At 47.0% G+C, this 26,559-nt stretch overlaps 1 protein-coding gene across 1 annotated transcript; it reads right to left on the bottom strand.

Annotated features, from left to right (window-relative positions):
• Window positions 1-62: 62 nt before the first annotated feature.
• On the bottom strand, window positions 63-23,852 carry FBXL16 (F-box and leucine rich repeat protein 16). The gene is made up of 6 exons (XM_072601375.1): window positions 23,706-23,852; window positions 5,586-6,286; window positions 3,465-3,973; window positions 2,586-2,670; window positions 1,001-1,064; window positions 63-582 (listed from the first exon to the last, which is right to left on the bottom strand). The coding sequence occupies exons 2-6, from the start codon at window positions 6,270-6,272 to the stop codon at window positions 434-436; spliced, it is 1,494 nt and encodes a 497-aa protein (XP_072457476.1). The 5' UTR covers window positions 6,273-6,286; window positions 23,706-23,852; the 3' UTR covers window positions 63-433.
• Window positions 23,853-26,559: the final 2,707 nt, after the last annotated feature.

Below are 26,559 nucleotides of genomic sequence, written 5' to 3'. Positions count from 1 at the left end.
GTAGGAAGGCAGTAGGGGGATGATCAAGTTGCTCCTGAGCATCTGAGTAGCGATATGTGAATGTGGGAAGCAGAGCCCCCGCTCATGTGGCTGCCCAGCCTTCTTAACCTAGTCAAGAGGAAGGATCAATGTCCATACCTCCCCCCATCACTCCTTCTGCTGGCCTGTAACAGGGTAGCCATCTGCCCTCCCCCTTTTCCCCCTTAGATATTCCTGGCTTGAATTAGTTGGCAAATTGACGCAGAGGATGGTGAGGGCAGAGCAAAGGTAGAGTGTGGGAAGAGCTAGGTTGGGTCCCTAGGACTTCTAGATCCTGTGTAGAACACGACCCAGGTCCCTGTGGGACAATGAAACTGAATGGAGAAGGGAGGAAGCTGAGTGGGGCCAAGGGGGTCAAGTCCCAAGGCAGATGGGGCCAAAGCCGGCCTGGCCCCTACTCTATGACCAGGCATCGGGGGAGGTGCTGGGAGAAATACTTGAAGAGCTCGGGGCTGGCTCCAGGGCAGTTGGTCAATTCCAGCTCTTCCAGTTCCTGCAACTGCACCAGGCCAGAAAGCCCCGTGGTGGTCAGCAGGGGACAGCCTGGAAGCACGAGGAGGGGCAGATGAGAGGCATGGGGCAACAAGTACCCTATTCAGTTCCCCCACCCTAACCCAGAGCCTGGGGGAATCTAGGGGTTCAAGACTCCTGCTTGGGAGGTCTCTAGGCCTGACCCATAGGGTGTATATATCAAGGGCTGACCAGTCCCTTGGGACATCTCAGGTTCTGGAGTAGAGGAAGAAAGACAGGCCCAAACCCTCCTCTGGAGAAGGAGAGTAGGGGTGGCTGGTTTCCTCATCATCGCAGGGGGTGGGGGGCATGCCACCTGTTCCCCCTTCCCACTAAGCTGCTCCCACAGGACTTCGCAGAATTCTGCCCCCCTTCTCTAGAGGAGGCCACACACCAGGGAGAATGGGCAAGGGACAGAGATGGGGCAAAATGTGGAGGAGAAGGATCTTACCTGCGAGAGAAAGGAGGCGCAAACTCCTCATGGCCAGGAGGTGTTTCAGCCCAAAGTCCTGCACCTGTGAAGGCAATGGGCCTTGGTTAATATTTTCCTTCTAATATTTCCCTTTCCCTCCCTGTGTTTAGAAAGGGAAGAACCCAGCCATTGATAATCCCTTCCCACCACCTCCATCTGTAAAGTTCTATACTTGGGTTAAAACAAACTGCTTTTCAATATATTGCTCAGTTTTGTGGGATTTTTTTCTTTTCTCCCTCTTTTGTTTCCCTTTGTTACAAGGGATGGATCTTTGGGAGGGGGAAATGAAAATTTGGGTGATGTAAAAATTAAGGATCTCAATAAAAACTGATTTTAAAAAACAAAAAGAAATCAAATATATAAGTATTATGTGGTAGAGGTGAGGCTAGACAATATTTTATGTCAAAAAGAACCAGAAGGAATTCTTAGTGGACTCTAAACTCAGTGAGTAAGTAACGTGACCAGGAAATCAAAAACCAAATGAGAACTTAGACTCCATTAGTTTATTTGAAGTGTCCAGAGCAAGGGAGGTGATATTCCTTTGTATTCTGCCTGGGTCAGACCTCATCTGCAGTGTTGTGTCCAGCTAGGAAAGGATACTCCCAAATAGAAGCATTTCCAGGAGAGGATGAGGGGACTGGAGACCATACCACATGAGCATTAGTTGAGAAAAAGAGGCATAGTTAACCTAGACACCCTCAGTCAGGACATGCCAGTTGTTTTCAAGTACTTAAAAGGCTATATATGTGAAAGTGGGAGCAAGCGGATTCCACCTGCCACCAATACCCACCAACCTACCAGAGGGCAGAGCTAGGAGCAGTGGGTGGGAGGCATCAGAAAGCTGGCTTCAGTGTGATACCAGAAATAATCAGGGGAGCAAATAGAGCTGTCCAAAAGTGGAAATGGGCAGCCTCAGTAAACAGTGAGTTCTCCATTACTGGAGGTATTCAAGAAGAGGGTTGGAGGACTACTTTCTGGGAATGTGGTAGCAAGGATTTGGGTGCAGGTACAAGTTGGACTCTCTAACCACTGAGATCCCTTCCAACTCAGATTTTATGCATTTGGGTGATCTCAAGAAGTCGGAGAGGTAGGGGAAGAACCTTCTAAAGCAGAGCTTCTTAACCATTTTTGGGTCCTGGACCCCTTTGCCAGACCCCTGAAACCTATGAACTCTCCATCTCAGAATAATGTTTTTAAATGATTAAAATAAGCTACTTAGGATTACAAAGGAGACCAATTGTATTGAAATAAAGATATATTTTTTCCCTATCCAAGTTCATGAAATTTATCCATGGACTCCTTGGAGTCTGAGGACCCCAGGTGAAAAGCTCCTGTTCTAGCATAGGTTGGGTGGATTGGGAGGGGGGTGGAATAGGAGACTACAAAAAATCCTGGGAAATATTTGCTCCAAGGAGGTTACCCCAATGAGGCTTGTTCTTTTGAAAGGCCCTTGACTCTAGGCAGTCAAGTTTGGAGGTAAGAAAGGAACTCCAAGTGGGCCTATCCAGGCTTCTCTTGCTCTGCAACCTTCTGTAAGGAGGCATAAGGGAAGGGGTAACCCTACCTGACAGCACCATCGAAGGTAGAGGCTTCGGAGTGAAGACATGGTGGACAGGTAGCTGAGCCCAGTGTCTGTGATTCGAACACACCTGTGGGACCAGACCAGAGGGGTATCTGCCTGGGATGAAGGTTAACATAGACGGCTCCTCTTTCTCCAACCTACCTTCCCCAAGCCCCATCTACTCGAACTATATATTTCTCAATGAATTTTGATGAACATCATGGAAATATTAACTCTTTTTTTCTAGGAGGCAGTACTCTGGCAAGGAAGGATATGACTTCAAAGATACAGTCACTCAAATGAAGAAGAACCCTGTTCCAGGGTCTCCTGACTAAATGTTGACAGACGACTCCCAGGGAGGTTTGTTATCATTCCTAATGTGATACAGTATACATGGGAGTCAGGAGACTCAATTCTTGTGTTCCTGGATGAGTCCCCTCCATAGCTACTCTCCATTAGGCTCAGTTTCCTCATCTGTAAAATGGTGATAATACTTGTACGGATTACCTCACAAAGGCTATTGGTGGAAATGCACGTTGTAAACTTAAAAGGATATGGAAATGTAAATTTAAAAATAAATTATTCCCACCCCTTTTTATTCAGTGCTTAGATTCCTGGTCACTGAATCCTCTGCTTAATTTTCCCTTCAAAGACTGTCAGAAGTTTTCAGGGTCTCATTTCCCCCACCTTGGGCTTCCTCTTGCTCCTGGAATGACCCTAAGTACCAGAAAGGTTGGAATATTCAGCCCAGGATAACAGAGGCATTGAAAATGAGAGGGTGGACACTTTGAAATCTGTTGCTGTCCCATGCCTGCTTGTACTTATACACCTGTGCTATTCTTGCCTTTTCTTTTGGCTCACACCCATCCCTCCTGGGCATACCTGTCGAGCACCAACTCCTCGAGTTTGTGCAGGTCACATGCAATATACTCCAGGGCCATGTCAGTAATCCGGGGGCACCAGGACAGGTCGAGGCTTCGGAGCTTTCGTAGGTTCTCAGCCACAAGCTCCACCCCATCATCTGTGACTTTCGAACAGCCAGAGAGACTGAGGGAAGTCAGGTTGGGCAGGCTGTGCACCATGTTGACCACGCCATGATTGGTGATCTCCCAGCAGGAGTGCAGCCGCAGGGTGTGGGTTGTGTAGCCCTGCTTGGCCGTGAAGTAGGCCAGCGCTGTGTCTGTGACGTGGTACGCTTGCAGGCTCAGCTCAGCCAGGTTGGGCAGCAACTGGGAAATTGCGGCAATGGCATCATCTGCCACGTTGATGCAGTCGCTGACACTCAACGATGTGATTCGGGCATTGAGGCTGGACCACAGTCCTGCCTCTGTGAAGTCATTGCAACCAGACAGCTCCAGACGAACCACCCCTTGCATCTGCTCTAGCATTACCTGTGAAGGGCAATGGCAGGAAACACAATGTGAGGGAGTTCCCTAGTTCTGCCTTCCCATGCCAGGTTCCCTTGGGCCCTCCAAACCCCTTTGACATTTTCTCCAAAGGACTTAATGCCAATAGAACTGTAACCAGCTTAATCATTTTACCCATTTTGGTCTCTAGGTTAGAGTTCTTATGCTATTTTGTGTCTTGGCTAGGATCTCCAAATCCAAAGTTTGTATAGGTAGCCTCTGCTTTAGCCAGGTTCTTGTCTCTGGAAACACTTTGATTTCTTCTGTAGTCCTTTGCTCAAGCCATACGCTCTGGAAGGAATGCCTTCCCTACCTCTCACTTCTCTTCCCTTTCTTCAAAGATGAGCTTGAGTTTTGCTTCCTCAGGGAAGCCCTTCCAAATCATTCCAGGGGATAGTGCTTTCTTTCTGAACACCTCATTGAAACACTCACTGATGACCTAGAGTGTTTGGCATTGTTCTTCATCTTCCTATGTACATATGACATAGATTGTGTACTCTCCAAGGGCAGGGACCATGTCTCATACTTCTTGGTATCAACTTGACTAGCTATGCCTTGCCCCAGCAGTGTACCAATTATCTATTAGGTGCTCTCTGAAGACCATTGTTGGATGAATGGATGCTATGATCTGCTGATGGGCCCACTTAACTTTACTGACAACATATCTTTTTCCCTCTAATGGCATCAAGATTTCCATGTACTGATCTCATTTTTTTTCCCTAGCCATATATCTTCACATCTTTCCTCTTTTCTCTGCTGACCTTTCCTTTCTTCTTTTCTCTCCTCTATTTCCTTTCTTTTGCCTGCACTCTTCTCCCTCTCCTTTGCTTTCCTTACCCTTCTCCTTCTCCCTTTCTCTAGCAAATCAGGCCTGCAGCTGTAAGGTAAGGGCTTAGAGAAAAGAGTTTTTCTATTCCATTCCAAACCTCAGTGTTGTCATCTGTAAAATGAGGGCTGTGGTAGGCAGGAAGGCATAATGGACTGGAGTTAGAAAGATATGGTCCCCTCTCTGACACATACTAATTTCATGACCCCATTCAAATCTCTTAACTTCTCAATTCCCCAGGAAACTTTCTAAAATGAGGAATTTCAGAATAGTAGTGGAAGTTCCCTCACTGGGATCTTCTACAGTTAGTATTGGTAGATGCCAATGAAGTCATAGATCCAATTTTTAAAAAATGAAGGTTTTGGACTAGATGATCTTTAAGGTCATGTACAGCTTCAAATTCTCTGATTCTATGAACTTTCCTAGTCCAGAATCCAACACCTCCTCAATAGAACATTCAATATCCCATAGCTCTCCCTTTCCACTGTCTGCTTCTTTGCTGAGTTCACACATCCATCCATCTGTAGTGATTCCCTAGATCCAAAATCCCACAGCTCTGACATTCTCATTCCTGGCTGCGTGTGTGGAGCAAGGAGGGCATTCTGTTCATCCAGTCTCCTTCCCTGCCCTTCTCCAGGCTTCTTCTTGTGATGCCTGATTCTCAGTCCCTCCTACTGTCCTCTCCTCCCCTCTCCCTCTCAGAACGCTCCACTCCACCCATCAGAAGGCAGGTTATGAAACCTGCCTCACCCACACACCCACAGCCCCTACCTCCAGTCCAGCATCGGTGATAGTAGAACGCTTGAGGCTCATGGACTTGACACCTTTCTTTGACAGGGAATAATTGTCAATGAACTCACAAATGTCCAGGTCCGAGACACCAACAAGGCAGAAGCCATCAAAGCCACGTGTGGCAAAACCCTGCAAGTTCACAAATTCTTTCTCCCCACCAGGAAGCACATTGTATAGCTCCTTTGCATGCAGGACTGGGGTGAGGCCCACCCAGAACTTGGGTTGGTAGAGCACCCTCCGCCAGGCTTTGCACACCTGGGCCAGCACGCACTTCTCACAGGCTGAGAAGTAGCAGAAAAGGCCATTGAGGATCTTCTCATCCACAGCCAGGGGCTGCCTCTCTGTGGGAGATGCAGGAGCCTGGCCTGGGTTCTCACCAGAGGACAGTCCAGCTGCAAGGGTCTCGGAGGAAGGGCATGGCCCCCCTGCCAAGGCAGCTAAGGAGAGGGGGGACGCCAGACTGGGCAGGGGTCGTTCGGGGGGCACTGGGAAGGCTGGGCTGGTGAGGGCAGGCACAGGGGGCAGCTGGCAGAGTCGGTTCTTCACAGCTGGGGTCCCTTTGGTGATGCTGGCAGAGCTGAGGCCGTTGGGCTGGCTGGCAAGCTTTACCAAGCCATTCCGGGGCAAGCATGGGGGCTTGGTGTTGCCGTCGCTCTGGTTCGACATCTTCCACACTCACTCTGCAGATAGAACAGGAAATAGGGAGAGGCAGGGGTCTGATGAAGAAAGGGAGGGGAGAGGAGCCTTGGTATAGGCCAGAGAGAGGTATACTCAACATCAATCAAATCTAACATCTCTGAGGTAACCTGGGCCTAACATGGGGGATCTCAAACAAGCTATCTGACACATTGGGAATCCTTCCATTCTCACCCCATTTAGAGGAAAGATTAAAGTGGCAAGGATTACAGAGCCTAGAGAAAAGTTGGGTAGTGATTCCCTGGAAAGGACTAAATTAAAATCTCCAAGTCTTTGGAAGGCACCCAAGGGTAGGCTCACACATAAAGAGACAGAAAATGTTTAGGGTCCTGTGACTAATGGACCCTGAATGGTGGGACCAGAATTGTAGAGAAGAGATCCTTTGCACATCTCCCCAGAATAGGGAACTCTTTCAGAAATGAGTAAGCCATGATGACTTGAGGAAAAAGAGTCCTTGGGGCCAACCACCTGGGACCCCCCAGCTAGGACCACTCAGACTAAATTCATGAATTAGAAGTGTTGCACTTACATGCTGTATAGAGGCCACTTGAGGGGAAGGGGATATCCTTCCACAAAGTGTTCCAGAGAAATCCCTGTCCCAATTCAATCCAGATCAGTCCTGTCCTTGCCATGAAGATGACCAATGGAGGTTTCAAATGACCCATATTCCTCAGCCCACCTGAGTGTTCCTTGGCATGGGGGAGGTGAGTGGCTGGGGTGAGGCCCAGAAGGAAGGTATACAAGAACCTGAGCTGATCCTGGGATATGGGCTGGGAGACGGTTTCATTTCAAAGTGAGAGAGACTATCCTGCCAAGAGAGATGATTTGCATATGCTGTCCCCTTCCCCCCTCCAAGAGGAACCTTGCTTCAGTCCTATGTCTCCTCCTCCCCAAGATACTCCACCCCCACTTAGTCCTGGTGACCGGTGGACTATCCCAAGCCTGATGTAGTATGGATAGACTCCTGATCCCTAGAGACTCTGAAACTGGATACAGGAAAACTGAGAGAGGGCTCTTCCCATCTGTCCCTTAGTCTATTCCTTTTCCTGTCTCCCCACTCCCTAACCTTCACCCCAGCCAGTTTTACCTCTGCTAGAAGTCTCCCTCAGATTCTAAATATGTATTCAAGATTGAAATACAGGAATCCTGTGGTCAAGTCCAGGCCCCTGCTCTAAAATTCGATGAGCTGGGTGACCAGAGCTCCAGATTCCCTTTGTTATCATTGATTTCTTATCACATGGCTCCTTCAGCTTAGCCCAGCCCTATGTCAGAGCTGGTTTCCAGGAATCAGAGACTACCCCCACTGAGGATACCATCTTAACTCAGACCTAGCTGAATGTCCTAACCTGGGCTGCTAAGGTAAGAATGTCAAACTCGTGGACACAAGTATTCTGTGACTACTTCCTAGTGCAAAATGCCCCCTCTTCTCTTCCCTAAGACGAATCGCAGGGGTAACAACCCAACCTGCTCCCAGTCCCTGAGTCAAGCTTCAAGAAACAAAGGTAACCAAATCCCACTCTAAGATAATGGGCTAAGAGAAAGTCACACTAGGAGAGGGCAACAGGCCAGACAGGAATGTTTCTTTCCTGCACTTTTCCAAGGAGGGTTGTGACAGAAGTCCTTGGAGATTAGCTTGGCATGCTAAGAAATCTGTCAGGCCCTGGAGATCACCTGGGGGCCATCTCAGTCTGGTCAGAAAGACTAAGTGTTCTTGGTAGAAACCCATCCTCTTGTTTTGGGCCTCCATTTCTCTGCTTGGGGGTGGGGGAGATGATGGATGATGAGTCAAACGAGAGCCAGACTTGGGTATCCACCTCCTTCTTTTGCCACAGCTCATCTCGCCCCCACCCTCAACTATATCCTCAAGCTCTTGGGCACCAAAGCCAATCCAGGTTTAGTTAGCAGTCCCTGATCTCTGACTCAAGCAAAGACGTTAGACAGCTGCAGCAACAGGGAGAGAATCCTCTCCTGAGTCCTTTATATCTTCTCATTGTGTCAGAGAGCATCCCCCTCATCCCCCTCCCTGGGCTAGTCACAGTGTAGAAACTGAATAAAACCATGTGAGCACTAAGAATTAAGAATAATTCTGACCATTATAAATATAACTAAAAAATAACTCTATTATATTCATTACATAACTCTATTATAGCTACTAAGTTGCTTTCCTGCTTCTTCAGTGATTCTCCTTTGCCCATCAAATGAAAGCTAAACTCATTAGCATTCGAAGCCCCCCACTACCTGGTCTCACCTTACTTTTCCTTATGTTACTGTTCCCCTATCCCACGCGATGTCTTAATGAAACTAGACTCCTCTTTGTTCTCTAAACACATTTCGTACTCTACTATCTCCAAGCTTTTGCTTACACTATTACCTCTACATGGAGTACCCTAAGGACCTATTAGTCTCCCATCTGCCCAAATGCTACGAATATTTCAAGGCCCAGCCCAAACATTTTCTCTTCCCAGAAGCCTTTTCTGGTCCCTCCAAGTGGAAGTAATCTCTGTCTTCTCAATTCTCATGGCATTTTATTGTATCTCTCTTAGGACATGCATTACATTCTACCTTGTATAATAGTTATTTGGGTTTTATTCAATTCAGCAAATTTTTATTAAGGGCTTACTATGCATGTTGTGCTTATCTCCCTAGTTAGACTAGCCATTCCATGAGGACAGGGATTGTCTTTTCCATTCTGGTAGCCTTCCACAGCACTTAGCTCTAGGCCCTGTACATAAAAGATACCTACTAAATACGGGCTGACTGAATGAAACACTCTCTTTACTCTCACAGTTTCTTAGAGAGGAATGGAGGTTATTGCTCTTGTTTGGTAATTAGGCAGCCTAAAGCCCAAACGAAAGGAGTAAACCAAGAGAGGAACTATGATCCAAAACAAGTCTTCTCTTCCATACGTGAATACTAGCTACGATGATGGGCAAAGTTTTGGCCCAAAGAGCTAGGCTTGGTGGGATTAGAAGACAGAACTCTTTCATTTCTGTTCCTTCCCAAGCTGGGAATGCTGAAGCCCAGTTTGTAACTTATTTAGCTCTTCTGTGCTTCTGTTTCTTCCTCCATAAATCCTCCATGGCTATTGAACTCAGAGGGGGTAGTGGGGATTAGGCACTTGGTGAGCTGAGGATGAAAGGGGCTGGATAATTAGCTGGCATGATTACTGCCATGCCTGCTGTGGTCCCATGGCAAATTCCTCTCTGACTCCTACTCTGCAGAGAAGGGCTCTCCTGGCTCCTGCCTCTCATTATGGCCTTTGATTCTCTGGCTGAGAAGTATTTGCCGAGGGATGGAGAGCTCTAATCTGCCAATGACTCACTCCTATTGCTTAACCTTGACCAGAAGCCCAAAACCCCTTTTGGGGCCACATAATCATTTCCGCAGAAACCTCTGGTGCCATCTTTGTAGAGTTAGGCCTTTCAACAGGAAATAAAGAGCTGGTGATGAGAATAGCTTCGGTCATCAAGACCCTGGCCTCCTGCTGACATTCTTCAGAATAAGAAACTTTTCCTTGGGCTCCTTAAACAACTAGTTATGTTTACAGTTGGGAATGATTTCAAACCATCCGCAGAGACATGGGCATGGAAAGTCTGTCTGTGCTGGGGTCAGAGGCTCCATCTCAAAGCCTCTCCCCTTCAGTAGGGTGCGCTGGTCCCTCCCTCCTCTGACCTCAGTGCATGTATGAGCCTGTTTGACACTTCATCGTAAACTGTTATTATTGTCTAATAGTTTTTTTTACGTGTGGGTGAGATGAGTTTCCCTAAATAGACTGTAAGTTCCCGGCTTCTCTGGGGAAAAGGGGCTGGCATTTTCTAGTTTCCCTTCCCTCCCCTAATAGCAAGAAATACTAAGCAGAAGATACTTTAAAGTCTAAAGACATGGATTCAAGGTTGTTTGGTCACTGACGGTGTGCTCTTAAGTTAACCATTTCCTCAGTTTGGGCCTTTCTTCATCTACAAAATGAGAAGTTTGGACTAAATGATCTTTCAAATCCCTTCCTCCTTTAACATTCTATTAATTCTAAAGACATGGGAGTGATAGGTATGTACAAAATATAGAATTAAAACCAGCTGGTTATAATCATTAAATTGCTATAGTAGTTCCCTAAATCCCCCCCCTCACCAACACTTAGCTGTGGGCACAGTTCCATTTTTTTTTTTTTTTGGTATAGTCCTGTGTCAACAGACAGCAGCTGAAATCTGAGGATCTACAAGCACTTTATAAATCTTTGCAAACCATTTGAGAAGTAAATAGGAAGACACAGATAGCAGGAATAGAAGACTATAGACTATAGAGTGGGAAAGATGCTCATGCTAGAGAGCACAGAAAATTTACAACTTGAAGCCTGGACTTTCTCTTTCTCTACAGTCACCTACCACCTGCCATTCCAATTCTTTTTTTTTAATAACTTGGAGGTAACTAGAAATCCTGCCAAATCTAGAAATGTGAGACTCTTGCTTAAAATGCCAGCTTTTCACTCCAGGGCTAGAAAGACTATAGGAATTCCATAGCTGTCTCCCTCCTTCTCCCCTCTTTCTTTACATCTCAAAGGGGTAGAGTGTAGTGCAGGACTAAGAGCCTATATGCAGGATGAGATCCTTGCTCTCTCAACTCTTTTCCCAAATGACAACCCCTAGGTTATTTGTGATCAGTTACTGGTTATGTGAAAAAGTATGTACTCCCCTACTTTGAATGTTCCCTTCCTACTTGCATGAAACTCATTAAAAGTGGTGGTTTGGTATGGAGAACAGTCTAGAACTAGGAGTCAGAATTGGGTCAGGCTTGGCTCTGTCACTCATTAACCTTGAACTTGGGGTAAACTACTTCTTTCCAGGCCTCAGTTTCCCCATCTGTAAAACTGTATGGGAATTATACTTGCACTGTAGACTCCTCCAGAATTTAGCACTATTGACTACACTTTTTTCCTGAATCTTTTCTTCTCTCTACCCCTCTGACCACTCCTTCCTGGTTTCTTTTGCTGGATCATCCTCATCCATGTCTTGTCCCCTAACTGTTAGTATATTCCAAAACTCTGTTCTAGGTCCCTCTCCTTTTCTAGCTCTATATTATTTCAATCAGTGACTTCATTAGGTCCCACAGATCATCTCTAAGAAGATGAACCTTAGATCTATATATTCAGCTCTAGTTTCTCTCCTGAGCTCTGGTCCTACATTATCAAATGCCTAATGGACATTTTGAACTGTATAGTCTACAGGCTTCTCAAACTTAACATGTCCACAACAGAACTCATTATCTTTTCCCCAAAACCCATCCCTCTTCTGAACTTTTGTATTTCTATCAAATATGTCACCATCCTTCCAGTCACCACAGTTTAAAAAAATTTAGTGTCATTCTCAACTCCTCATTCTCACCCCATTCAGGCAAATCTGTGGAGAAAATTCCACACAACAACCAAATTTCTGGAAGTTTTGAACCATATATCCTGCAGATATGTCAAGGTCAACATGTCTAAAACAAAACTCATTATATTTCCTCCCAAACCAACCCTCTTCTGAACATCCCCATTTCTGTCAAAGATACAACCATCCTTCCAGTCACCCAGCTTTAAAAACTCATTGTCACCCTCAACAACTCATACTTCTTCATCCCTACATATGCAATCCATAACTAACTCTTGCTGTTTCTACCTTCACATGCCCACAAAATCTTTAGCATCTGTACCCTTCTCTCCTATCACACATCCACTGCCCTACTTCAGATCCTCATCACCTCTCTCCTGACCAGTTGCAATATGCTCTAATCTCTAATTGATCTCCATCCTTCATGTCTTGACCTTACTTCCAATCCATCCTCCACTTAGCTAACAGAATGATTTTCCTAAGGTTGGGGTCTCAGCATATCACTCCCCTACTCAAACTCCAGGGGCTCCATATTCCCTCTATAATCAAACATAAACAACCTTTTTGTTATTTAAAATTCTTCACAAAGTAGCCCCAAAATATATTTTCTGGTCTTATTAGACATTAAGGCCATTCATGCATCCTATGGTCTCAGAAGGTCAAACTGGCTTTTTCACTGTTCTTTACATGACACTCCATGTCCCATCTCCACACTTCTGCAAAGGCTGTCTCCCATTGCTGGAACATTCTCTCTTCACTTCTGTCTCTTAGAATCCCAGCACCTTTAATATTCAGCTTAATTGCCACTCTCTACAGGAGATCAACCCCGCTGCTAGTGCCCTCAATAAATTTTAATTTATTTTGCATGTATTCATACATGTATATATTGCATCCCATCCTGATATATGTGTATACGTTAAAATTGTATATATGTATATATACACACATATATGTACATATGTGTGTATGTGTGTATATATACATATATAATTAAAAGCAGGGAGCATTTTACCTTTGTCTTTCTATCCCAGCATGAAGCACTTAATAAATGCTTGGTGACTGATTGATATGGACAACAAAGGGTTGTGAGGAAAACATTTAGTAAGCCATAAAGTAATACAGATATGTGAGTTGTTAACATATCACTATTATTTGAGAAAGGAACAACAGCATGATGGAGGGAGTGCTGGACTGAAAGTTGGTAGGATTTGAGTTAAAATCTTGCCGTTGACACAGTTACTATGTTGCCATGGGCCCACTTATGCTTCCTGAGTCTCAGGAAACCAAGATTACACATTATAGGTGAATTTTGATCGGAATCCATGGAGAGAGTTCCCATATTAGAACCAAATTACAGGGTTTTGACATGTTGGCATATTATTAGAGCGCTCAACTGAAGACTTGGGTTCAAATAAGGCTTTGTCACTTGCTAGCCAGATGAACTCAAGGGAGTGAATTAAATTAGCTCTAGATTCCCTTCCAAATCTAATATCCTATGATTCTATGAATTACTTTTTAACATCTTTATATGTTCATTTAACAGTTTCCACCAATGTCTGATTAGATGAAGATAGTAGTAAACATGAAGCCAGTAAACAGCATGTGTGCAGTCAGTTTTCAGTTCTCAGAAATGTGGCATGCTAAAATGAGCACTAGATTTAGAGTCAGGACTCAAATCTTGGCCCTAAAGCTTACTAGCTGTGTGGCCATGAGAAAGTTACTTAACATCTCTGAATCTCACTATCCTAAACTGGAAAATGGGGATAATAATATTTACAAATATTATTAGGATTATTTGCAAATTATTATTAAGAAATGAAATGATGCCCCAGGGCAATCTCCCAGAAGTCAAATTGAGATTCTTAAAGTAATGTCTAGAGAGTCATAGATTCAGACATTTTTCCCTGGGAATATTCATGTATTGTCTTCTTTTCCAAAATGGCCATTCCTTATCATAGAAAAAGTGAAGATAGGCAATATGGTGCAGTAGGAACAGTGCTGGATTTAGTGACAACAGGTGCCATGTTCAAATACCAGTTCCACCACTTACTACCTGTGTGGTCTTGGGCAAATGATTTAACTCTTTGAGTCTTAGTTTCCTCATCTTTAAAGTGAGAGATTTAGACTAGATTGCCTCTAAAGGACTTCATAGTAGTAACTTTATGATCCTATGACCTCAGTGTTGGCATTAGTCAAATATTCAGATATATTGCCATTGCAGCATAACAGTCTTAAAGAAGGACTTTCTGAATATGGGCAAGGCTTGTGTATTGGTGAGCACGTGGATTTACCATAATCTCTGACTCTTCTCCCTTACAACTGTGTGCCCTATTAAATTTTTCATCACCCTTCTCAAACCCCTATATTGGTCCTCCTGACTGAAAATATTGTCCTTAGTTTTTCACATTCATGGATCTTGCTATGTGTACCCAATGTAGTATTACTTTCCTCTAGCCTTGGACTTTTCTGGGTTCCCAAATGTTCACTGCCAAGCCTGTTCACCATGGCTGAGAGACAGCATTGTAAAGAGAGCCTCACTGCTTATAGCACCATGGACAGCAACACAGGGACAGAGGTGCATGGAGGCTGCAGGGCCTAGGGCCAGCACCTTGGAGAGCATCCCAGAGAGCAGCCGCTGGTGTCACAGGACCAAAATAATTTGAAATTCAGTCTCAGCAGGGAAAAGACTCTAGGAGTAGAGGTAAAGCAGCTCGGGTGGAATTTGGGAGGGGAAGGTAGTAAAAGCCCAGCAGAGAAACAAAAGGAAATAATCCTGAAAGCTTGAAGATTTCAAAGATTTTAAATAATCTGAACGATGTACAGAGAGACTTTTAAATTCACACCCGGTATCAGAGACAATGTAGTATACTGTCAGGAGCCCTGAACTTGGAATCAGAGAATTCAGGTCCTGGCTTTCACATTTATTATCTGGGTGACCATGGACAAATCGCTTAGTTTCCCTCTTCCTTATCTTCAAAATGGGGATAATGATACTAGCACGGGTTGCTGTGGAGAAGTTGCTAGATAAATGTAAGCTTTTTTTTTAAGAGCTAGAGGAGACCCTAGAGATTGCCCAGTCATTCTGATTTACATATGAGAAAATTCAGTCTCAAAGAGCTGAAATACTTGCCCAAAGCCACAGAGTCCTTTTTGCTTCATCATGTATGTAGTTCTGCATATGTACTAGTTTGGGTACATTTCTCCTATGCTTACAACAAACCACAAACTGTCATATGAACATACATTTGTACTTTCTCTCTCTCTCTCTCTCTCCACTGATCTAGCTAGAGAAATGGTTTCATCTTGTAGAAAAACAACAACAAATATTCCAAAATCTGGAGAAGGACATTGGCTAAGGCTGACTGTGGAAGAATACAGAGCAACCTCCTGCCAGAAGTCCTGGGGTTCAAGCTGCCCCCACATTTGCTGTCTCTTCCAGGAGACATTCTAACCCCCTGCTCTGGGTGTCAAACCTTCCCGAGCCTATGATAGTGGATAGTCCTCCTGTCCTCAGCATCAAGTTGCCCCGTGCTGTTTTCCCATCTTGATTTCATTCTGCCAGCCTCAGTCTGGCTACTCCACATGCTACCAGCTCTTTAAATGGCATGAGCCCATGGATTTTCAACAAACTGCATTAGATAATGGGAGACATAAAGGGCCAGTTCCTCAGACTGCAAAGCAACTCTGTAGTGTAGTACAGTGAATGGGAACAGTTTGCGATGTGTTTGTACCTATGTGTCTATATGTAGGGGGATGTAGGTATCTGATACTTCCTGGTTATGCAACTGCTCTACTGTCAGACTCTAGAGAAGTAACTGTCCCTTCTTTGTCTAAGTTGGCCTATCTATTTGCTCCCTTTCAATCCCTTCCCCCCCACTTCCCATTTATTAGAATGAAATGAACTTTTAGGAAGAAGAGCGCTGAAATAAATATCTAGGGGAAGAAGGAAGATGTAGTTGCTACTTGAGGGCTTAGAATAGAACCATTCTAGAATGACAGGGGTAGAGTATGGAGTCCACCTTGCTTATTATGCAGAAGTCTAGAGGAGGGGAAGTGACTTGCCAAAGGTCACACCGTGAATCAGTGTCTTAGTAAGCACATGTTGACTGTAAGAAGAGGCAGCTGGATGGTATAGAGGGTTATCATCAAGCATTATCATCATCATAGTCAAGAATCTAACTCTTCCTGGCATTGAATTAGGAGTTGCCATAAAGGACTAAATCTGGTAAGGAAGATACAGCTGCCTCATTCTGATTTCTTTTTTTTCTGTAACTTGTGTTTCTTGACTCCTGTATTCAGAGGCAGAAGGATGATGACAATCACACAACCCAAAACACTGAGCATTTGTAGAGGGCTTTAAAGTTTGCAAAGCCCTTTAAAATTATTATTGTTTTTGAGCCTCACAATAATCCTGGGAGGTAGGGACTCTTATTATCCCCATTTTACTGATGAGAAAACTGAACTTTAGAAGTTAGGCGATCTGCCCTGGGTCACACAACTATAAAGCATCTGAGGTAGGATTTGAACTCTGTTCTTCCTGACTCTAGCTTTCCATCCATTGTACCACCAGAAAAGAGCATAAACTGCGAGCCAACCCAAAGTGTCAGCTAATTCCCCCTCCTCAAAAAACAGCCCTCACCTTTTACATTTATGTAATGCTTTGATGTTTACTAATTTTTCCTGATAAAAACTTTCAGAGGCAGGTTATAGAAGATCACCATTTAACAGATGAAGAAATTGAGACTAAAAAAAAGTGACATATAAAATCACCCAACTAGTAAGTAGCCAAACAAGGACTTAAATCCAAGTCACTTGATTCTAAATTCAATGTTCAAACAGCATGACATGAACAGAAGCACTGTCAAACCACCAAGGGGGGCAAACCACAGATCTTCGGGTTCTGTAACTTTTAGCCACATTTGGCTGAGATACATAGCACGTAGACACAGGAGCTTCCATGAGTCTTTTCTCTGGAGCTCCTATTAAGGGGGAGAAATTTTCAAGATAGCCAGACCCTGGGCAATTTCTTGCTGCATTACTCAGTCTGCTGCACCTCTGTTTTCCAGGTGGTAACATGCAAGTGATCATTCTTTGTACACTATAAGGAGGAGTCTAAGAGTGGTACGGGACGAGTTACAGATGGGGGTGAGGACATTCACTTAACTTCCTGTTACTGCTTTTATCACAAAGCATGAGGGGACGAGTATTGGCAGCTTATGTTCCCTCTGCATCCCCAGATTGAACATTGAGGGGAATGATCACATTAAGTTTCCGCTCTGTACATGAGTGTCTGAAATGAAATAAGAACTGGGTTCCCCAGACCCTTATTCTGTCTGTGTATGTGTGTATGTGAATATATATACTATATATATGCATGTATATATGCATATATATTATATCTATATCTATATCCATATATCCTATCTCCCAGTTCACTCATGGACTCTTTTAAGTAACCACGCTCAGCTTCGCCTTGGCAGAGGTTACTTGTTGGTTGTGATTTCCCAACATCAGGTTTCTCAGGACCTGAGGGTAAAGTGTGTTAGGAGAAGAGACTTAGCTCTTACAATCCTTCCTAGAATAGCATGGATGTGTCTCACCCAGATGCCCAAGAGAGAGTTCCATAAATGACATTTATAATGCTACCTGAAGCTGCTGCCAACCCTTTCTCCTCTGAGAATCTCAGAACACCCTACATATTTCTGTTGCTCTCCCCATTGACAAATGGAACATTGATGAATTGGGATTTTGCTAGCCTGTTGGGTTGGTTGGAGAGGACTGTAAAGGGAAATTCAGAAAGGTAGACTATCCAAAAAAAAAGGCCCCCATTTAGGGGACCCTTCTCTAGGGCAGAACTAATCTGGGACAGTGGAAGGATGCTGTGAAAGCTGTAGCTATTTGAGGAACATCAAGTTCAGGTAAGGTATGCTGTAGCTATTAGAGGGATGGTACAAATATTAGCGAGGTGGTACCAGGATGGTAAAGACATTGCAGATGTTAGAAGGATGGTGTACCAATGGAAGGCACACTATATATTATATGTTAATGGCTGCCATATCTATGAGATGGTTATTAGAGCTATTAGAGGGATAGTATAATTGTGAGAAAGATATTGCAGATGAGAGCTAGCATTTACACAGTGCTTCAAAGTGTGCAATGCTCTTTAATAAAAAAAATAATAATAGCTAACAATTATGTAGCATTTACTATGTGCCAGGCTCTGTGCTAAGTGCTTTACAATTGTTGTCTCAATAGATCCTCACAATAATCCTAGGAGGCAGGTGAGAAACTGAAACCAACAGAGGTTAAGTGACTTGCCCAGGGTCACGGAGCTAGTAAATGTCTAAAGCAGGATGTGAATTCAGGTCTTTCTGACTTCAAGTCCAGTGCCCTATCCACTATAACATCTACCTGGCTAAAAAGCCTCTAGAAGATACATGCTAAGTGAAGACTCTATGATTCGAGCCATTTTAGATGGATGGTCCACCAATGAAAAGGAAATTACAGAAATTTGAGGGATAGTACAGTGGTCAGACACTATTACAGATGTTAATGAGATAGGGTATGTCAGTGTGAAGGTTGGTATAGCTAAGTGAGGGAGGATACAGTGCACTCTTAGAGGGGCAGTGGGCTTGGGTGAGAAACTATAGTCAAAATTCTGCAGCAGGTGGTCTAGGAGGATCCCTGCTTCTGGGAGTAGGTGGGACTAGAAATTGCCAGGATGCTCAGGGAATGGTGATGTCATTTGTCCTTTTTGTTTTGCTAAGAAATTCCCCCTTGGGGAATATGGTGCTAACTCCACCACTACCCTTTCTCAAGGTTGGCCTTGACCACCAACCAGTGACATGTTTGCATTTCTCTGGTCCTTTCCCCCGGAACCTGAGCCTACAAGGGTTGTCAGGGCTGGCCTCCCTGAGGAGCCCCAGACAAGGCCTACAGGTAGCTATGTCTTTGAGCCTTAGCTATGTCTCCGAAGTCTGCAGGCCCTGAAACCCAGATCTTTTCTCCCAGATAGACAGTCTCCTGAAAGGAAGATGCTAAATTCTAGCCATCGTCTTTCCTTCTGCATTGACTTCACTCATATCTTTTCTGTTGGGACACAGAAAGTATTCAGGCAGGACATGTATATCTCTCTTGCCATACTTTCTCACACTATTCCTTTCCTATGTGAACTCTTTAGTCTGCAAATTCAGTCTTATTAGTACTAGATACTAGGGTTGCTGTTCTATAAGTTAGTGATTTCTCTGGGTTCTGACCCTACTTTCACAACCTCCCCTCTCATTTCATTGGGATTTCCTTATTTTGTCCCACACACCAGCAAGCTATTAGGCTCTGCTTGGAAGGACATCTTTCTCTAAATACCTATAAGCTTTTTCTCTAACCCTCTTCCTCTGTAGCTTCTTCCCCCAAACCTTCTCACTAATTCTCCTTCTAGTTAGTTCTCTTGGTCCCTTCCTCTCTTCCTTTCTGACTTTCTCATCTTTTCCCCCATCCCTGAGAAACTTTGGCCTGAATTAGCCCAAGGATGCAAAGTGCTTTGCATACCTTCAGAGTAGTGCTGATAAAGATGAGACAAACTTCTATTGGTTAGTTCTTTCTCTCTTTGCTGACTTCTTTTTCAGCCCACTCTCATTTCCAGCTCTCCTCCAAAGTTTCTTTGATGAGGTTACTTTCAACAAATCTTTTTTCTCTCTGCAGGGCCCAGCAGCTTGGGCAGAACCTTGCCTCATAGGGTAGGGTTGAGAGGGTGTGGGTGACTAGGGGAGCTTACATCAATCTTCAACTCCCACATGGTGGGAATAAGATGGCAGGGGATGAAAAGAAGGGGCACCCAGGATGCTGAGAGAAAAACTGTGGGGGCAACTTCCTCCTCAGCTGAGAAACTTTCACTGACAAAATCCATGACTAAAGCACATTAAAATTCCTTCCATTTTACAGATGTCATAACAGCAGAGCTCTCTTCCCGCCCCCAGCTCAGAAATGTTCTCAGGGGGCTATAGTCTCCCCACCTGCATGCCAGGGACTCTTGGGAAACAGTAACTTCCGCCACAATGTCTCGAGTATTGATTGAGACCCTACATTAATGCTCCAGACCAAAGAATAAATCATACATGTCAACAAGGAGACAGTCACAACCATGTGCCTATTTAGAAAATGGGAAGAAACTAAAGTCAGGCTCCCGGTTCCAGGGTTGGGACTGATTTCTCTATTATCCCAGCAGCGTATTCTAGCCCCAGATAGTTCCTAGGGATGTTACCTACATACCAATGGGGAGTCTGTCTGAATGCCTGGATTTGTTTGATAACTTTTAATGCAATGGCATGCGAGATAGATAGAAGAGAGGCGCCTTGGCCTTTGCCAAAGACAATACAACAGGAATGAAGGCCACTGGATCATGACTGAAACAAAATTCCCTGACCTAAGACTTCCTAGGGGGTAGTAAGAAAAGGAGGACAGAGTTCTTTAGTTCTCTTTCACAGAGCCATCTTCCCAATGCCTTCTACTCTGAAACCCTTTCTCTCTAAAGCTCCCTTTTCAAGGTTTCCTTAAAGCTTAACTCTCACCCTAGACTGCCATTGCTAAAAGGGTAGACCCAACACTCTCTCTAATACAGAAAAGATTTTTTGGATGGGATAGGTTAGGGCTGTCCTGAGCAATTACTGGCCTCTCTCTCTTGGCTGATGATGAATTCCCCCCACTCACGTCCCTCTCTTTTCTTTACTAAACCCACGAATCCTAATGAACCAGAGCTTCCAAGGCTCTAGCCTCATGGTATCCTCAAGTTTCTGTTCATCACCCTTATAAAATCCTTTTTTTCTTATATGGCATCCCCTAGGCCAGCTGCAAGCTTGTTGAAGGTGGGGACTGTCTTGATTTTGCATTCTTGTTCTCAGCACCTAACACAGTGTCTGGCACAAAGCACACATTTAATAAATGCCTGTTGATTGATTGAACAGTAGGTTCTGGAGTTAATAGTTAGGCCTTTTCCACAGCCCCTTTGTATCACTATGAGGAATCAGGAATGGAATGGATGATTTGAGTATAGGAAAGATTTGGGCAGAGATCACATTAACTATGGCATTTTGACATGTGAATCTTGGCATGAAAATTCCCCTTCCTAAGCCAAGGGCACCTGCTGAAGTAGGGAAATCGGTTCCAATACTTATTGGAACTAAGTCTATGATGGGATCCATTTCAATTCAATTCAATTAAAAACTATTGAATACCTACTGTGTGCATCATACTGTTTTAGGTTTATGGTAGTTACAAAGTTTAGAAAAGATATGACCTCAATCATTATGGAGTTTTCAGGGGAATTTATCACATACCCAGATAGTTATAATAAGTAATACTACATTCTAAGTGTGTGAAAGAGGTACAAAACAAGTAAGATCTAAGGAGGAAAGTAGTGTTATTGATGGAGCACAGAAGGAGGAACCAAGGAAGCAGATCATAGATTTTGGGTTGGAAGGGACTATCCCTAGAAACTATCTGGTTCAACCCTATCATTTTACAGATGAGGAAACTGAGGCTCTGAGAGATGTGGTAATTTGTCTATAGTCACACAGCTCATAAATGTCAAAGATGTGATTTGAATACAGGTCTTTCTGACTGATTCTAGCACTTTTTCCACTACATCACACTATCTGGTAAGGCTTCCTGGACAAAGTAGGTGGGCAGAGTTGACTAAATGGATCAGTGAGTAGAGAGTGATGGGCCTGCAAGGAATCAGGAAGATCTGAGTTAAAATCCAGCTTCAGATATTTACTAGCTGTGTGAGCCTCCACCAATTATTTAATCTGCCTCAGTTTCCTCAATAGTAAAATGAGGATAATAATAGCACCTACTTGCCAGGATCGCTGTGAGGATCAAATGTGCTTAGTACAGCGCCTGGCACAAAGTTAAGTCCTTAATAAAATGCTTGTTTCCTTTCTTCCTAAGTTGGGCTTTAAAAAATGGGAAGGAATTCAACAGGGGTATAATGCCTAGGGAGGGCCAGGCAGCTGTTAAGGAGACACATGCTTTCTTTCAAGCTACAGGCATTCTAGGAGGCTAAGACAACAAGAGCTTTATAGGGAAAGGTCCAGTGTGAATCCTTGATCAACCTGCTCTTGGTATCCAGGGTCAAAATCCTGCAAAAAAATACAAAAATTGATTCCTGTTTCTTCCAGCCCTTCCTTTCTTCCTCCTCACGCTAGGCTGGCATTGCCTGGGCAACCATTTACCCCAGGAAAGTGCAAACATCCAGTCTTGAGGAAGGGAGTACCCATTTTCCTTGCCCTTTCTTAACTCTGTCTGTTTTTTACCCCCTCTTTCCTATTCCTCCTAGAACTCTGGTCTCCTATCCATAACTTTTGTCTCTCTAGATCTGTGTGGTTCTCAACTTTCCCCTGGTCCTAGGCATGTATCACACAAACCCCTTCTCAGTGTCCTGTTGACCTTCTCTTACTGAACCTATGGCTGGAGTTGTATGTACTCTCAGAGAGCACCTATGGCAACCTCACGTCATCAGGCAGGTTATGGGAAAGAGCAAGACCAGATGACAGGGCTGCATAATCAGGAAACTTGGGATGATTTATACTTAGGATGGAAGAAATGGAATGGCCTTAGCTGACCCTGTTCATTTATGTGGGGCAGTAGGAGTGTAGAGGGCAGGCCTTATATAGAAGGACTCAAGGAAGGCAAGGAAGGGAGAGGAGCAGAAGGAAGGCTAGTGAAGGAGCAAGCTCTCTCTCTTTTTCTGGGCTAGAGTTGTTTGTGATCAGAGTTATAGGCTGTCTCCGCACAAGCAAGCCTCCATCTTCCCTGGCTAACAGGGAACAAAACTGGCAGAGGGGCGTGCAAGGAACAGGGTGGGGGAAGTTAAGGAGACAGCAATTGGGACAAGGGGTGGGAGCTCTAGGTGGTGGATTGAGGGCTGTCTTGTAGGTCAGTCCTCAAACCTGAAGAGTACACAGCCCAGGTTTCTCAAAGCATGAAAGCTCTACCCAGTTCCCTGGTCTCTGTCCTCCAGTTAAGCACTCAGACCAGGCCTTAGGCCCCTCTGAACAGGCCTCAGGGATGTCAAACTCAGTTCTCCCTAGACCTCTCACGCTCTCATCATTTTCCAACACAACCCCCATTGCCCGTCACCCCCAAATGATCTTCCCTTTCAAACTCTATACTCTTGTTTTTTATGAATTGGGGAACTGTTCCCCACCCATACCCCAAACCAGCAGACTCCAATTTTCTGAGGGAATAGAAGTACTCAAGTGCCCTAAAACATGAAATCCACTTTTCATCATCTCCGAGTTTAATTGTATCCACCAACTATCACATTAGTACACTCTGGAAGATAGATTGACAGTTCATCGTGCCATTGGGGGAGAGGGGGAGGGGAGGAACGGGGTAGGGAAATGCAGCCTGGAGTGCCTTCGCCCACTGGGTAGATGGTAGGAGGGGGAGGAAAGCTGGGCATTTGCAATTCTGCACCTCAGTCCTGGCCCCCTACATTTCCCATCAATTGGCTGTTGCGGGTTTGGCCAGCAACTACATTTCCTGGGCTAGTAGCCCCCACGGTGCTCCTGGAAGTGTCTCCACAGATTGGAGACGAGAGAAATCTAAATCAAGATTCGGGGTGGGGTGGGGTGGGCAGGGAGGGGTGAGACGCCAGGAAATAAACAAGCCCTAACTAGGTTGATGGTTTCCCCCTTTATGCGGAACGAGGGGCCAAAGAGCGGCAACTCCTTAAAGCGGGGCCCAAGAAGGGAGGGCTACCTGCCTGGTGGCATCTGGTTGTCTCTGGTCTCATTGCCAGAGCCTGCCTGCATGGGCAGACTGGAAATGAGTGGGGCAAAGAAGGAGTGTTTGCCATTACATAAGCCCATCTCCTCGCTGCCCCGGTACTCAGAGAGGGCTGTAATGAAGCACCGTGCCTCCTCCCTCCTTCTCATTGTAACCGCACTCAGCCCCTCTGGGTGGGATGTCTCCTCTAGACATCAATGCAGCCTGGCACCGGGGGCTTTGTGCCGCCAAGGATCTGGCGAGAAGCAGCCCTTACCTCACGCGCCGGCTCCGGGCTCATGCCATGCTGTCCGCAGGGAGTCTTCCCTTCATGTGGAGATGAGCATGAAAGCGAGAAGGAGAAAAATATCGTGGTGGGGGGAAGGGGGAAAGGAGGAGGAGAGGGCTAGAGCCAGACGACCCCCCCACCCTTGTCTCTGGCAGTCCTGGGGTCAGTCCTAGTCCGAGGAAGGCCGATTTGCCCTCCTCTCTCGCTTCTGAGGCAGCAGCTGAGCTCCCTGGTTCGGATCCGAATTTGCTGTTTTGAGCTCTCCCCACCCTGGGGGAAAGGCTGGAGCTTCGTCCCAAAAATAAATAAAGCCGTTTTGCAGGGAGCAAAATGTGTTTCCTCCCTCTCCTCCCCAGCAAACAGCGAGCTGGGATCCAGAGAGCACAGGATGAGAGATGCAAGCTGTCTCTATCCCCCCCACCACACACTCACACACACACTCACTCACACACACACACACACACACACACACACACACACACACACTCACTCACTCACTCGCTCCCTCGCACGCACACACACTCACACACGCACACATGGTGTCGTAAACCAATCCCAGTTAAAGAGACACAGCCATTATTATCAATCATGCATGAGGCCACGAGAGCCGGCTTGGGTCCCCCAGCCGGGAGTCTCCACAGGACTGGCCTCTCCCCGGGACAGACAATAGGGGTGCTGAAACTTCTCCGCCTTCCAGGGCCAGAAGTCGGGGGCTCGTCAGACTTGCACATACATAGGAACACACGCATGTACGTTTGTAAACATGTACATGGGTTCACGCGTGCACATTCTTGCGCTGGGGCGCAGCACGCAGACCAGCGTGAAATGTATTTACACCTGCGTGTTCACACTCCCACAGCTCGGACGGGGGCACGCGGAGGTGCGCATACTGCACACGTATGTGTGTGCACAACACTTAGCCCCGAACAGGACCTGCATGCGGGCCGTGACCATAACAAACACACATGCCCCTGGCAGGAGAGGAGGGGCCGGGCCCCTGCTAGATGTGGGTGTTCCTGCTGGAAAGAGGTGGGGCTTGCCCCTGAAGAGCCTGGAGCCCAGGGGTGTAGGTGGGAAAGGTTTCAGTACGGGGGGGCGGGGGTGTGGCGCCTCTCCTGGATACTGACAGTCCTCTTCCCGGGGTCCAAGACGGGGGCTGGCCTGGGCTCTAGGACGAGGAGGGTGGGCGTTCTCCCCGCGTCTGTTTTGTGGAGCCCCTTCGGGACCGGCCCCCCCAGCTTACTGGAGTCCAGTTTGGCAAGGGGGGAGGGGGAGCGGAGCTTCTGAAGTCTGGCCCCAGACGGCAGCAGGGGAGCACTAGGTGCCACAGTGGCCCGATGTCCCCAGAGCTCCTAGGGGAGGGGACAGAGAGGGGCGGGCTCTGAGGTCACCGCAACGCGGCTGCGCCCCCCGGCCCCCTGCTCGGCCCCGCCCTCAGGCCCCGCCCCCGCGGGTTAGGCAGGCTGGTGAGGTTCTTCTCCCGGCGAGTGCGCCCCGTAGGGGGCTGGAGGCGGGGGAGGAGCGGGACTGAGGGCCCCAAATAGCCACCCCGCCTCTTCCTCGCGGGGCCTGGACCTCGTGTGGCCCGTGGGCAGCGGGCCCTCGCGCACGCACGTGCGCGCGCGACGGGCCCAGGCGCCGCCCCCACCTCCCAGCCCCCACGGCCGCTCCTCCCCCGGTCAGTGCCTTCTCCGCGGCGCTGCTGCCCCCGCGCTCGTGCTCCTCCGCGCGCGCGCCCCCACCGCCGCGAGCGCGCCCCCACCTCCGCGCGCGCCCCCACCTCCGCGCGCGCCCCCACCTCCGCGAGCACCCCCACCTCCGCGCGCGCCCCCACCTCCGCGAGCGCCCCCTACCTCCGCGAGCGCCCCCACCTCCGCGAACGCCCCCACCTCCGCGGGTGCCCCCCCACCTCCGCGCGCGTCCCCCACCTCCGCGAGCGCCCCCCACCTCCGCCCGCGTCCCCCACCTCCGCGAGCTCCCCCTACCTCCGCGAGCGCCCCCTACCTCCGCGAGCGCCCCCACCTCCGCGAGCCCCCACACCTCCGCGCGCGTCCCCCACCTCCGCGAGCTCCCCCTACCTCCGCGCGCGCCCCCACCTCCGCTAGCTCCCCCTACCTCCGCGAGCGCCCCCTACCTCCGCTAGCTCCCCCTACCTCCGCGAGCGCCCCCTACCTCCGCTAGCTCCCCCTACCTCCGCGAACGCCCCCACCTCCGCGAGCCCCCACACCTCCGCGAGCGCGCCTCCTGCCCGGTTAGTTAGAGGGGGTGAGCGGGAGTGGGGGCCCCCGCGGCGATCTTAGAGCGGGACAGGACCAGTGAACCCCATCTAGTGCAGCGTCCATGGCGTGAGCGCTGAGGAGCCTGGGGAGATGGCAGGGGGAGGTCTCCCAGCCCGTCTTCCACCCAGAAGGCGCCAGGCTGCTCTGCGCCAGAGGTGCCCTTGGCACCCTGTGGCCCCCAGGCCAAAATAAAATCTCGTGTTGGGTGCGTAAGGCCCTTCGTGGCGGGGCCCCGACCTCTTTTTCCGGTCTGATTTCACATTGCCAGCCCTGGGACACTCTATCCATGTCCCACCCTTCACCTCTGGTCCTAGGCACCTGTTGGGCCTGCCTCCCCACCATGGGAGGCTCTCCTTGGCGCCCCTCTTGGAATCCGAGGCTTTCCTGAAGGCACAGGTCAGAAGGCCTCTCCACCGAAAGCTCCCTGCTCTCTTGAAATGAGTTGGTTTTTATTTTGAATGTGCTTATCTGCAGAAGTGGTACTTTCCCCCCAGTAGAATATAAGCTACTTGAGGACAGGAATGTTTTCAGTTTTGTCTTTGGATCCCTGCTGCCTCACAGTG

The sequence above is a fragment of the Notamacropus eugenii genome, chromosome 1 (assembly GCF_028372415.1).
Source record: "Notamacropus eugenii isolate mMacEug1 chromosome 1, mMacEug1.pri_v2, whole genome shotgun sequence".
Lineage (NCBI taxonomy): Eukaryota > Metazoa > Chordata > Mammalia > Diprotodontia > Macropodidae > Notamacropus > Notamacropus eugenii.
Note: the sequence above shows the minus strand (reverse complement) of the source record. Positions and strands in the feature narration are given on the sequence as shown.

What these genes read in the sequence shown, in the direction of transcription:
- FBXL16 (XM_072601375.1), bottom strand. Translation starts at nt 6,272, where the DNA reads ATGTCGAACCAGAGCGACGGCAACACCAAGCCCCCATGCTTGCCCCGG. An exon ending in TCACCGATGCTGGACTGGAG is followed by an intron (nt 3,974 to 5,585) that starts GTAGGGGCTGTG and finishes TGCCCTTCACAG; the next exon opens with GTAATGCTAGAGCAGATGCA. An exon ending in GAGGAGTTGGTGCTCGACAG is followed by an intron (nt 2,671 to 3,464) that starts GTATGCCCAGGA and finishes CTGGTCCCACAG; the next exon opens with GTGTGTTCGAATCACAGACA.